General features: G+C 45.0%; 1 protein-coding gene across 1 annotated transcript in view; it reads left to right on the top strand.

Moving 5' to 3' along the window:
• sorcs3 (sortilin related VPS10 domain containing receptor 3) overlaps positions 1-14801 on the top strand; it is a 263786-nt gene that overhangs the window by 101698 nt on the left and 147287 nt on the right. The window contains exon 2 of the mRNA XM_034131550.1: positions 1610-1677. Coding sequence (XP_033987441.1) covers positions 1610-1677 — 68 coding nt within the window. The remainder of the gene's footprint in view (positions 1-1609; positions 1678-14801) is intronic.

Below are 14801 nucleotides of genomic sequence, written 5' to 3'. Positions count from 1 at the left end.
GATCACTCCGGCATGTGTTTGGTCAGCCCTGGGGTTTTCCTCCGAGTTGGTTGTTCAATTAATATTTCCACATGGAGGCATCCTGATCAGTTCTTGACTGCCTTAAAAAGGATTGTCTGTACTGGACTATGTCCTTTGCAGGGCGCAGCAACTGTTGCCTGGCAAGACATTAATTCTGAAGGTAGCTTTTGCTCGAACTCAACATACAAGATCTTATATATATATTTTCAAATAAACTTAAAGGTGGAAGCTGGAATGTTTTATCACAAGAAATTCTGGTTAGCTGTTTCGTATATGTTGTGCTTAGCCAAGCTAACCATCTGCTGGCTATGACATCATAATAAGTGTAAGAAATGAAAGTGGTATCCTCTCATTTGACAATAAAAGAAAACGTAAAGATTAAGTGTAACTTTGTATTTCCCAAAATATCAAACTGTTTGAGATTTCTATTCATGATGTGTGGAATCATACTTCGCCTATAGTAACCCCTAATCTCAGTGTATTTACCCAAAACTAAGGACCTATATTTGCAGGTATAAAAAGTTAAATTGGGAAAGTAAGTAAACTGATATTGAGAGCTTCAGTCAAAGCTTGCTCATCAGTCCAGTACAGTGTCTGCACCTACTGATGGTGGACCAACCCAACTGCTGTTTCATCCTACCTTCACTTGAGAACAAGACCTTAAGATGCTTTAACTCCTTCACTTTGGGAATATCCCAAAACCTGGCTTTAGCCTGTTCCACCCTGAGCCTGTTTTTCAGGTTTCAGGCTCGAAAATGACATTCCCAGAACAAATGACCATATCTTCCCTTCTAAAAGGGTTAGATTAATAATCTTTGTTCTCAAAGTAATGATAAACCTGTGAGTTGGATGTAGAAAAGTCAGAACAATATAGATGTTTTTTATTTTAAAGAAAATTCAGATTGAACATAGTAAAAAACTGTAAATTATAGTGTCCGAATTATGGATTATAAATAATTTGTTCAAAGCGACAGACACATTATTAACCTATGGATTAACCGATTCAGCCGCGTTTTTTCTCGTTTTAATGCCATTGAACACGTCTTTTGATCAGATTGACAGCTACGGTGAGACGATCTCCCGTAAAAGCTCCGTAAAGGTACGTGTTGTGATGTCTGTGTTTGCTTCCCCTGTCGGGAGTTCGGATCGCTCAGTGATGATACTATACCTATATAATCTGTGGAGTCTCAGCTTTAATCGGATATATTGTATGTGCAGTTACGATAAGTAATAAGGGTATCTTTATCTTGAGTTCTGTGCTAAGTGCGTTAGCATTTTTTCGCTCAGGGGTCATTTAGACGCTTCTTATGAGACTTGTGTTTTGTTTTGGTAAAAATGGTTCATATCTTCAGTTAGCTGAGATTCTTCCCGTTAATCTGGTGCTACACATTAATAGTTTCATAAATGTTAAGAAGCCCTGAGACACAGTCTCGAAAAAAAACGTTGGGGGGCCCCCCTGTGGGGGGGCTCCAGGGCTTAACAGGTTCCACTCAATATTCTTTGGTGTTGATATCAGTCAAGTCTCCCATCTACCTCTAATACATGCCTTATACCGAGATATTAATGGTACTTTTTCCTCTCTTTACAGGTGATCCTGATTCTCACCAAGCTGTACGACTTTCATATTGGCAGCGTCACTGAGAGCACTCTTTGGAGGTGAGTACAAAGGGTTTTTTCATTCATAAAATATTTACAAGATGTCTTTGAATACCGCTTTGATTACTGAATGGTATAATTAGCCTTGTGCAATGATCCTGCGATTGGCTTGATGTTTCGGCTAATTGACCAGTCGGTACAACATATGCTCCAGTGGCTGACAGCTAACAGAATCTGACTCAGCTCACTGTTATGAACCCTTACGATAAATGTTCTTCATCTCTATTTTGCCCACTCATTTTCTTGCACAACCATCAGTCTTTTTTCCTACCTGTCTGCTATCACTGTGTCTTTTTTCCTTCTCCTCTCCCGTGGCACTGTGAACAGCGTGTTCTGGTGTCATGCACGGTCAGACGGGCACTCAGTGTGGAGGATGCTGTTTGCCATGCTCTTGTTCTGCCGTATTATCTGATGCACTCCCCTTCCTCGAACCCTCCCGGGAATAAACACACACACAAAGACACACACACACACTTCGGAGAATAGTTCTTGCATAGAGTAAAAACAAACTACCCAAAGATGGGCTACACATTTCTGATAAGTTGATAATGAGTAGAACCAATTTTCAAATAGTGTAACATGAATACAGTTATTCCTTTGTCTGAGTTTTTGGGAGATGCCTCATGTGACAGCGTGCTCTCGGGTAGGATTTGAACAGTTTTACCATGGAAACAGTGTGTAGTATGGGACAATCGGGTCCTCTCAGGTAAATTGCCGTTCACAAAAACCCCTGAACAGCACTTGTCCAATCCTAGAGCTTAGCAACCGTTACTAGCCACAGAAGGCTGGATTTTCTGTTAGTAAGAGTGGTATTCAAAAGCTTGTGTCTTTTGTCAACCCTTTCCGAAAACCTAAAACACAATCAGAATCAGAAATCCTTAATTCTTCCCGCAGCAGATACATTTACGTTGTAACTGCAAATGGACAGTGCAGATAAAGAGCTAAATAAGAGACACACAATAAATAGGCCCTTCTCTGCTTTTTGGAGTTTCCCTTTCCTGTAGTGTGTTATAAAGATCTTTTGTGCATTTACAGCATACTTCAATATGAGGTAATATGCTCGCACCCTAAATGGGTGACTACGATACAAGGTAACCAAAGAAAAAGGAAGACAGAAAAGCCAGTCAGAATCAGATTCATTTCTTTTAAATACATAAAGATCGTTTTTTTTACTACTCAAAAACAATGAATCCCGTCTCGATTCGGATCAAAATTGCTTTTTGACTGTTCCTTTTCTCCAGCTACGCACTTCTGTACTCGAGTATGCAATAACTGGTTCAAACACAACCAGCTCTATTTTCCTAAAGAGAAACAAACAGTGTTCCATCTGCACATCTTTTGTTTGTGGAGATTTTCAAGACGACAGTCCTTTTTAAGCGCAAAACATTTGTACTTCTCAAGTTTTGCTGCCGCTGCCCAGCTTAAAGCGTTAGTTTGACAATGATGAGCTGTGCCAAAGTGACTGCTAGCCATTTCTGACATTTAGACAGCGACTGTGTAATTTGGACCCCGAGGCAAAAACAGAGTCCTGTTTTGGTATTTGACTAAGCGCATGGAAAATGGAGTCCCCAGATATTCTTCGGAAAGAGAGAAGACAGCTCTTTTAGCTGCATCAGTTTGGAATATATAAAATAGTTTGATATATTTCTTTATGGATAGCCTCTATGACAGCATTTCACAACCTTCTCTGCCCTTTCAAACCCTCGTTACCTTTTCTCCAATGTTTATCCATCTGCATGTGTAGAAGTTTCTCACTTTTGTGGTCCCTATGGTCCCCCTGTTGCATAAACTGTTGCATAAACCCTCCTTTACATATCCCCCATCACAACCACCACAGATGGCAGAGAGGACACAGTGTAGCCTAAAGGAGAGGTGAAAACCATCCTTATGTAAACTGAATGTGGCTTCAATAAACTTCAAGGAGAAAACTTTGGTTAATCTCAACACTAGACGCATTTGTTTAAAGCCGAGTTCTGTTTTTTTTAATATACATTTTAAATGCTTGTATGTCAAACAATATGTGACCTGCTCTATTGAAATCAGTCACAACAAGACCAAACACTTATTAGCTTTCTAATGATACCGTTATTGTCTTTCTACCCCAAATATTGACCATAATATATATCATACAGTATTGTAATGACTGTAACCAAGACACAATTTTGAGCAAAAGCCCTTCAAAGTTTTTGGCCATTGTTATATTAAGAGGGGAATCCAGGCTGTCCTTCGTAATGTTCAATCTACAGCACAACGTTCAGGATTATCTATCGATTCATCTATCGCAGGGGTAGCCAACACGGTGCCCGCGGGCACTTAGTCGCCCGCAGGGGCAACGTGAGTCGCCCGCGGGGCATGTTCTAAAAATAGCTCGCCAAGCAAATCCAAATTGTAAAAAATACACAAAGCAAAAAAGGAAATGTAATTAAAAGAATCTACCCTATGCATAAACGAAACCTAAATCATAGCGAACTCTATCTACTTACTACAACTCTATATCTATCTAACACCCCTCCTCCCCCCACCCCCACAATGAATATCGACCAATCACGTTCTTGCTTGATTTGCGGGACTAGCGTTGCAGTCGGGAAGAAAAGCAATGTGGAGCGGCAGCTCCCAGCTTCATAAGGAGTGTGACCGTGATTTTCCTTCTGGCAGAATCTACACAACACATCAGCCCCATTGAACAGCCTATCATGCCAGCCTATACAACACATGAGGGGCAGAGTTTTACTCTGTGTGTGTTGCTACTTGCATATTTATTTATTGCACTTGACGCACACACACGCATGGCGTAATTTCCACTGGGGACAGGGGGGACATGTCCCCCCCACTTTTCGAAATCCCGTTTGTGTCCCCCCACTTTACAAATATGTTTGTAATCACAGAAGCACACAGCCTCTGTGAGCGAGCGAGACAGAGAGAGAGAGAGAGAGCGAGCGCGAGCGAGAGAGCTCGAGAGCACACCTTTATCCATTCAATATAGATAAAGTAAGAAATCATTCCAATGTGTACTATAGGACAGTAAAAAAAACAAAAAAACAGTTTAAAAGGGGAGTGATTAGTCAAATATGCATAAATAGAAAGAAAGAATGCTAACTGGGTAACATAAGATAAGAATAAACCAGTTTAAATGATTTGTTATTGGTTGTGATCATATTCTAAAGATGTTTGGATTATTGAAAAGTATACAGCTCCCTTTCATCTGAGTGTTGAGAGCTGTCCATCAATTCATGTTGTGCTCAAAGTGCAGCAGATTGATGCATTTCACTTCAACATTTAAAAAAAAAATCTTCCCGGGGGAGCATGCCCCCGGACCCCCCTAGAGGAGGTTAAAATAATTAAATTGCATACATGTTCTTTTAGTAAACACTGAAAGCGGGTCCCACAGACCCAAACAGCACACAAAGGTTAAAGGTAAGCATATCATCATGTTAAAATGTGCTAAATATATACACTGCAAAAAACAAAAAAGATAGGAGCAAAAGTAGCCCCCGGCTTGTTTTATTTTTTGAAAGTAGCCCTCACCCCGAAAAAGGTTGGTGACCCCTGCTCTATCGTATTGATTAGGCTAACTCATTTTAATCTAGGAGAATCAGCAACGAGGACATTCTGAAAGCATGACCTTTTATTTAGATCAGATGAAAACCCACTGGACCAGACCCTCCCATGTTACTCTCAGCCTGTCATTCATTATTTTAGGGATTCTTTTTTTAAGAATTAAGTAATTTTTGAAGTCAATTATGTGCTAGAAGCTCTGTCAAATTAAAGATGTTTTCATGTAAATATTGTGATTAAATGTATGCTGAAAAAGTGTTGCAATGTCAATCACTATGGTTTTCAGCAATCCAGCTTTAGGCTTCAAATCAGACACTAAGTAGTTACATAAGACACCAACAAAAAGGAAGTGAAAGGACAAAGTCCAAATCAGGGCATTTCCAACCTTTTGGAAAAATACAACTCGGAAAGAACCGTCATAAACTATTTTCAGCTTTTAGGAAGGCAGCCCCGGCCCCAGTAAGATGTAGTATAATCATGAATTTATTTGCACATAAATAAGTCATGATTGGCCTCACCCAAGCACTTTTTATCAGAGATAAATGCAACATGACAGTTCAACTCTGTAGGGAAGATGCAATCAGGTGAGGTAATTCCTCCATGGTGAGAAAACAGGAGCATCACTGTGCTTGATCAGCACTATTGGCAGCACTCCCAGCCCTGTCACTGACCCACAAACTTACAGCGAGGGGAGCAGCTGTCCGTCTAGGCTTGACTTTCCCGTACATCAGTGTCTGAGAAGATGCAGGGATGGGTATGTATGGCAGGAATGTCAGAAGCTGAAGGAAGTCAAATGGACAGGGGAATAAAAAAGCGGAAAGATAAAAGGCTAACTATGTATCGGAGGCGCCGTTTCCTTGAATCAGCTCAACTGTGGCGGTGTGGAGAAAGCCCGGCTGTCTCGTGTCAGCTACGCTCCGTGATTCGTCTCTCGGTTGCCGGCTAATTGAGATCACAGCTCTGATAGGGTAAAAGAAAAGGAGCAGTTGGAAAGAATGTTTATCACTTCACGGGGAAGAAGTCGCAAATGGCAAGTCTAACGCTGCCTTTTAGCAAAGGTCAAGGCAGTGGCATCACCTCAAAGTATCGCCCAGTCAATCTGTCAATTTTAATGAACATGCTGACCTTAAACAATGAATGCTGATCAGTCAGCCTGTGCATAACTTTCAAAGGATTTTCATATGTGCGCAGTAGATATGGGGGGGAAGAGAAGGAAGGCAGACTTTTCATTGTTGACAATGAATCAACTCAGCAAAACAATTCTTCTTCAAAGTTGTTCCGCCTCTCTCATCTGGCCTCTGGAGTATTGTCCCTCTCCAGATGAAAATGTATCAATTATGACAGGCCCTGTACTCATTTGCAGGTATTCAGACGTGGGCAAATTGATGCGAACAGCAAAGTCAGGTTGTATTTCCCTCCTAACACGATATGAATTTGACAGATTCTATACTTACGTACTTTTCGCAAAACAAGCTTATCCAGCAGTAGTTGTTCTGTGATTTATACAGTGAGTTTATTGAAGTTGTGTTCAGATTACTGAGCTGGAAGGCATGATTATGAGCTGATGTTCTATTGTTGTACCGGTATAACACACATGAGCTAGTACTTATATCTAATTGTCTTTAAATATTACTTGAGGCTCAGTTATAAAGACATTAAGCACAGGCATATAAATAAGAATCCTCAATCTGAATTTACAACATTGTTTTCTCTGACAGTCAGTGTCTTTTAGCATTGGAGCTCCCCTCACTGGAGACAGAAAGCACCACTGTCAGGTCAGCACCAATAGCATCAGAAACTATCAGTATGCCACAACTGTGTTGCTGATAGGAATTTAATAAGATATAAACTGTGGTATATTAGAAAGATATTGCAAAAGTGTGCCTATTCAGGTGTAGTTTTGTGCTAAATGAGTTTAGTTTGACTAAGGTTGGGTTCGTAAATAGTCAGGCTGATCATCGGAGAGCAATAGCACAAACTGGAACATTGGTTAATTCACTGCACAAGGAAACACCCTTCATTTTTTTTTTACATTTAGACAGTAATGTTTTTATTTCATGTATTTATACTTACCTGTTCGATAATTCATCGAGAAATAGAATGCAACACTCTAATTTTAGTGTAGGGCAACATATTTGATACAGTATATGAATGCATCCTTAAAGGTGGGGTAGGTAAGTTTGAGAAACCGGCTCGAGATCGCTAGAATTTGAAAATACACAACCGGAGAAAATCTGCCACTTCCTTACATTTTTAATTTTTTTTTTAATTTTTTTTTTATTTAACCTTTATTTAACCAGATAAAAAACATTGAGATAAAATCTCATTTTCAATGCTGACCTGGCCAAGAAGGCAGCAACGTTACACATAACACATAACACATAACAAACATATAAAATACAGAGAACATAACAAAGAAAACAAAAGACGAAAAAGCAGTCACTACATTGTGCACATTAGGACAATAAAAAAAGTACACTACTTGTTACTGCAAGAGCAGCTGGTGGTGAGGACTTCAGACAACTTCAGAGCCCCTCCTCCAACACACACGAACGCGCACATGACCAATGAGGGCACGAGATAAGTTTGTGCACAGATGGAAGGCTGACAGGCAGGTAGGCCATCCAGTTATTTTAGCCGGGCCGGCTAAAATGACTGGTCGTACTTTTTACAGTACTACGGCTTCCACAGATTCTTTGTCAAAGCACTTAAGATATTCATTGCTATCGGGATGTTAAGAGCATTCCATGGAATATAACAAAAAGTGTATTTCGAGCCGGTTTCTCAAACTTACCTACCCCACCTTTAACTTAATCAAAATTGAGCTGAGATGTTGACATTACCTCTTGCTAATTAGAAAAATCTATTAACTTTAAAGCTTCATAATAACTTTGTTTATTTGCACTGAACTGAACAAGATTACAATTGAAGATGTGATTCGTTGCTGTTTTAGCAGTAGTAATCCTTTCATCAGCAACCAAACATCAATTACAAGGAGCAGTGAACACCATACATTTGCTGGCTGCCATTTGCTTTGAATCCAGGTTGCATGAGTTATCACTATTGACCGTTGTTTGCCCTGTCAAAAAATCAGGCTGGTGCAGGAGGTCTTGCCAGTGATAATTCTTTGCCATCATCTAGTTTTGCCTTAGGCAGTACTAACAAATTACCAGGTTCTATTCCTAGTTGAAAACCAAAACACAGTGAGCCGAGTTGAGATCAGTTTAGCCGTACCATGAGGTGTAAATGTACAGAAAGATGTGCAGGTGTTCCAAAGAAATGTGGACTTAAATGCGCTGTCATACTGGGAAGGATGCATTGGATCTACTTTCTGAAGCAGTGTGATGTCAGTTCAATCAAGAAAGACTGTGTTTTAGGAAACAATACTGGATTTATTGCCATCTGTTCAAAGTGTGAAATGTAATAGTCTTTCCTCTTTGAGATGAAATAAACTCTAGGGGAAGGAGAAGCCAAGCAGGGAAAGGAGAACTCCCTTAGGAGTCTAGACACTGGTAGTGGTGAAGGGCTGAAGGGAATGTTGATGAATCCAGAGTGAAGACGAGTGATTCTGAGCTTGACCTTGGCCCAGGATGTGATGAACTGGAGGCGAATGAGGTGAAAGAGGGCTGTGTCTGTTTGCGTGAAATGACAGCTGAGAGCTTTGATTGGCTTATGGGAGATGAGAGCAATTACTTTGGTTAGTTTAGCTGGGGAATTGGAGGGTCGATAGTAGTAACATAGAATTGTGAATGAGTGAGTATAGAGACAGTCTTTCTGATTACACTTGTGCTGAGCCTCATTAGTGGTGTCAGATGGGAACATTTGTCAGGGTTGAGTGCAGCAAGCAGGACCCAAATGCAGATTTCCGAGATAATTCCTTTAATCCAAGGTAACAAAGTAGACCATGGCTGTGTGGGCCGGTTCTGGAGCCGGAACCATGGCTGTGTGGGCCGGTTCTGGAGCCGGAAACATGGCTGCTGGGGCCTGTACTGGAGCCCAAAGCATGGCTTCTGGGGCTCGGGCTGCTAGCCTGGACTTGCGACTCCTTCTCTTAGGAGCCTTTTGGAGGCTCCGTGGACCTCCAAAAGCCAGACGAGTGCCCGAGAACGGCTCCTGGACAGGAGCAGGAAATGGGGAAGAAGCAGGGGTTGACTCCAGACGGAACACACCGAGATGTATGGTGTCAGGTTGGGAGTTGGGAGGCAGGGGGCTAGCATGCCTGGGGCTAGCAGGCCGGGAATCACACGTCGAAAGGAAATCCAAAATCCAATCAGGTAAGAACTTAACTAAAGATGGATCCACTGTTGCCACCTGGTGAGCCTCTGCCAGAGCAGCCTCTTTCTGCTGAACACTGGACGCTCCCCTCCACCTACCATAGCAGCAAGCCAAAGAAAAGGTAACATTTTGTAAATCCACCTCAAATGGATCTGCTGGGCCCATTTCTGGTTGGTTCCTTCTGTCAGGGTTGAGTGCAGCAGGCAGGACCCAAATGCAGATTTCCAAGAATATTCCTTTAATCCAAGGTAACAAAGTAGACAACAGAACACTACCCCGTGACACAGTCAAAGACAAACAAGGAACCAACCATGACAGACAGAAAAACCAGAACTAAAATACACACAAGACCAATCACACAAACAAGACACAGGTGAGGAGGGAGGAGAAAACACAGGGGCACCAGGTGAACACAATCGGGCAATCAGGCAGGAGGGAACACAGAGACAGGAAGCAACAGGCAAGACGGGTGTGAACACTTTTCAAAACAAAACAGGAAACCAAAGACAGAAAAAGACAAGACAAAACACAACACAGACAGATCGTGACAGTACCCCCCCCTCAAGGGACGGATCCCAGACGTCCCAAAAAAGCCCCAAAAAGTCCAAAACCTCTAGAAGGGTGGGCGGAGGGGGCCCGGAGGAGGGACGCACAACCAGGACCAAAAGGGTGGGTGGAGGGGGTCCGGAGGACGGGCCCGGAAGGGGTCCCGGGCGGACAGCCCGTGGGCAAGGCAGAGTCCAAAAAGGGGCGAAGGCCACAGCGGGCGAACTCAGGGGCCCGGGCATGAGAGCGAAGGCAGTGGCTGGAAGAGTCAGGGGGCCGGGCTCGAGGGCGAAGACCACGGCTGGGGAACTCAGGAGGCCGGGCTCGAGGGCGAAGACCGCGGCACTCAGGGGGCCGGGCTCGAGGGTGAACAAGAAGGCGTCGACGGGACAGCTCCGGAGGACGGGCAGGAAGGTGCCGACGGGACAGCTCCGGAGGCCGGGCAGGAAGGCGCCGACGGGACAGCTCCGGAGGCCGGGCAGGAAGGCGCCGACGGGACAGCTCTGGAGGCCGGGCAGGAAGGCGCCGACGGGACAGCTCCGGAGGCTGGGCAGGAAGGCGCCGACGGGACAACTCCGGAGGACGGGCAGGAAGGCGCCAACGGGACAGCTCCGGAGGACGGGCAAGACCCAGTATCGGCCGGACAGGAACCGGAGCCGACGGGACAGGCGTAGACGGGATCCTGAACATGACATGAGCTGGTGTCAATGGGACCCCGGATGGAGCAAGGGCTGGTGTCGACTGGACCCCCAACGTAACAGGACACAGAGTTGGCAGGACCCCCGGCGGGACAGGTGTCGGCGGGACCCCCAACAGGACAGGATCTGGTGTTGGCAGGAAATCCGGCGGAGCAGGTGTCGGCGGGACCCCCAACAGGACAGGACATGGGGTTGGCAGGACCCACAGCGGAACAGGTGTCGGCAGGATCTCCAACGATACTGGACGTGGAGTTGGCAGGACCCTCAGCGGAACCCCCAACGGCACAGGACATAGGGTTGGCAGGACCCCCGGCAGCAGAGTAGTCGGCGGGACCCCCAATGGGACAGGACATGGAGTTGGCAAGACCCCCGGCAGGAGAGTAGTCGGCGGGACCCCCCAACGGAACAGGACATAGGATTGGCAAGACCCCCGGCAGAAGAGTAGTCGGCGGGACCTCCAACGGCACAGGACATAGGGTTGGCAGGACCCCCGGCAGAAGAGTAGTCGGCGGGACCCCCAATGGGACAGGACTTGGAGTTGGCAAGACCCCCGGCGGGACAGTAGTTGGCGGGACCTCCAACAGCACAGGACACAGGGTTGGCAGGACCCCCGGCAGAAGAGTAGTCGGCGGGACCCCCAACAGGACAGGATATGGTGTAGGCAGGAAATCTGGCGGACCAGGTGTCGGCGGGACCCCCAACAGGACAGGATCTGGTGTTGGCAGGAAACCCGGCGGAGCAGTAGTCGGCAGGACCCCCAACGGGACAGGACATGGGGTTGGCAGGACCCTCAGCGGAACCCCCAACGGCACAGGACATAGGGTTGGCAGGACCCCCGGCAGAAGAGTAGTCGGCGGGACCCCCAATGGGACAGGACATGGAGTTGGCAAGACCCCCGGCGGGACAGTAGTTGGCGGGACCTCCAACAGCACAGGACACAGGGTTGGCAGGACCCCCGGCAGAAGAGTAGTCGGCGGGACCCCCAACAGGACAGGACATGGGGTTGGCGTCGGCCGGAGAGCCAACAGGACACGGGGGGTTGGAGTCGGCCGGACCACCGACAGGACACGAGGGGCTGGAGTGGAATCCACAGGTGGATTGGAGGAGGCAGGAAATGCAGCAGAAGACGTCCAAGTTGAGACCTGAGCAGCAAGGTTTGACATGTGTAGAGCAAAGGACTGATTGCTTTCAACTAAGGCTCGCATCATCTGCTCATGTTGGCCCAGAAGATTTCCCTGATGAGAAATGGCGTGCTGGACCGGAACAGAGGCCGGAACCATGGCTGCTGGGGCCAGAACTGGGGCTGGAACCATGGCTGTATGGGCCGGTTCTGGAGCCGGAACCATGGCTGTGTGGGCCGGTTCTGGAGCCGGAACCATGGCTGCTGGGGCCAGAACTGAGGCTGGAACCATGGCTGCTGGGGCCAGAACTGGGGCTGGAACCATGGCTGTGTGGGCCGGTTCTGGAGCCGGAACCATGGCTGTGTGGGCCGGTTCTGGAGCCGGAAACATGGCTGCTGGGGCCTGTACTGGAGCCCAAAGCATGGCTTCTGGGGCTCGGGCTGCTAGCCTGGACTTGCGACTCCTTCTCTTAGGAGCCTTTTGGAGGCTCCGTGGACCTCCAAAAGCCAGACGAGTGCCCGAGAACGGCTCCTGGACAGGAGCAGGAAATGGGGAAGAAGCAGGGGTTGACTCCAGACGGAACACACCGAGATGTATGGTGTCAGGTTGGGAGTTGGGAGGCAGGGGGCTAGCATGCCTGGGGCTAGCAGGCCGGGAATCACACGTCGAAAGGAAATCCAAAATCCAATCAGGTAAGAACTTAACTAAAGATGGATCCACTGTTGCCACCTGGTGAGCCTCTGCCAGAGCAGCCTCTTTCTGCTGAACACTGGACGCTCCCCTCCACCTACCATAGCAGCAAGCCAAAGAAAAGGTAACATTTTGTAAATCCACCTCAAATGGATCTGCTGGGCCCATTTCTGGTTGGTTCCTTCTGTCAGGGTTGAGTGCAGCAGGCAGGACCCAAATGCAGATTTCCAAGAATATTCCTTTAATCCAAGGTAACAAAGTAGACAACAGAACACTACCCCGTGACACAGTCAAAGACTAACAAGGAACCAACCATGACAGACAGAAAAAACCAGAACTAAAATACACACAAGACCAATCACACAAACAAGACACAGGTGAGGAGGGAGGAGAAAACACAGGGGCACCAGGTGAACACAATCGGGCAATCAGGCAGGAGGGAACACAGAGACAGGAAGCAACAGGCAAGACGGGGCTGAACACTTTTCAAAACAAAACAGGAAACCAAAGACAGAAAAAGACAAGACAAAACACAACACAGACAGATCGTGACAATTTTGCCTTAATTGGGCATCATCTTGGTTTGGTGGGTGAAAGTGGGCCAATAGTTAAGGCACATTTGGAAATCAATCGTAATCCTTTGGTCACAAATCGTCAAGCTATACTGAAACTAATCTGGTTATCCTGTTACATTGACACTGAGATATCAAAATGCTGTACTTGCAGTGACTGATATGACAGACAATCGTACTAGGTTCAGTGTTTCACCTAGGATGGAGTCCTAGCAGCGGTGCTAAGGCACGAGGGCCCAGCAAAATGTGAGCGCGTGGAATATTTTAGTGTGTGCGCGTGCGAAGTGCGCCCCGCCAATATGTTTCTATGTGTCTGCCAGCACAAGAAAGGCTCTTGAGGCCTAGTACATACAGTGGCAATGTCTCAAGATTTAGCAAAATACACCTTTATTGAACATACAGTAACACAAATACTACAAATCCACATAACAAACAATCAAAAATCTAAAAGGGTCGCCACTTATTATTATTTTAATTACAACATTTTGTATAGGGAAACACTGAGGTTACTAGGTAAAGTGTTCAAGGCTTTACATTTGCGACTAAGCATCAATGAAATCTGGCTCTATTGCATATTAGTGAACCAGTTGACTTAACTTGTCCAATTGCCAACTGGTTGACTTGATAATCACTGTCCAAATACTTATATTTCTTATACATATGCGTGGGATTTATGAGCTCTAGTCTTATAGAGGTCTTGTACATCTTCTCAATGCCACTTTGTTGTAAAGCTCCACTGGAACTGCCTCCGCAAATACCTAGGTTTAACAATCATTGTGTGGTTTGAGTGAGTTCAATCAATATCAAATACATTAACAACTCTCTCCCAATGGCCTTCTAAATGATAGCACCATATCACCAATAAACATGTTACATTTTTAATTCCCCCCCCCAGGGAACATTTTCCTATGTCATTAAGGCACATTTTCGCACCAAATTATAAGCAGATTAAGTCTAATTATTTTTGATTTAATAGGTCTTATTATTGCCTTGAGCAACTTCATTTGATGAAAAAAGAGCATTATCTCTACTTTTTGTTTTTACCCTCTAATAACACTTCGATTACAGTTATAATGATGTCTGGTAAGAAGAAATAAGGATAAGTGCCTGAAATTAAGATCACCGAAAATAAAAGTGATTTTGAAGTATTGAGTAACAGGTAAGAGAGTTAGTGGGGGATTTGCAGCACTCGTTGTTTCATGTCTTGAAAATAGATAAATGCAAGCTTCACAAATTGTACATAACTGTCAGTTTACTACTCATTAGAAGTACTACTTAGTCTGTGACAACGGTTGTATATTGTATTCTATAACTCTGGTCAAGCTGTTTTATACTGTATCAGAACCACTGTTAAAGCATGTTACACATCATTTATGGGTGAAAACCTGGAATTAAGAATCTACACAACATAAAAACACATATTTTGCATTTTGTCTATAGCATTTTATTCTGTGTCTCATGCTTTTATTTTAATCCTACAGTAATACTTTATTTTTCATTTGAAAGGGTACCCAGTTTGGCTAAAAAGAAAAATGTAAATGACCTTCAGTGGATTTGCACTATCTCTGTTTTGAGGCCATCACTGATGGAGGGGTTTCCTTTGCTCAAACACTGGTCACCATCACAGAGAGAGAGGAAGTAGGAGATAGCTCTGCATTTTCCCTCCC

This window comes from Trematomus bernacchii, unplaced genomic scaffold, assembly GCF_902827165.1.
Source record: "Trematomus bernacchii unplaced genomic scaffold, fTreBer1.1, whole genome shotgun sequence".
In the NCBI taxonomy this organism is placed as follows: Eukaryota; Metazoa; Chordata; class Actinopteri; order Perciformes; family Nototheniidae; genus Trematomus; species Trematomus bernacchii.
This window is presented reverse-complemented; position numbering and strand designations above follow the sequence as displayed.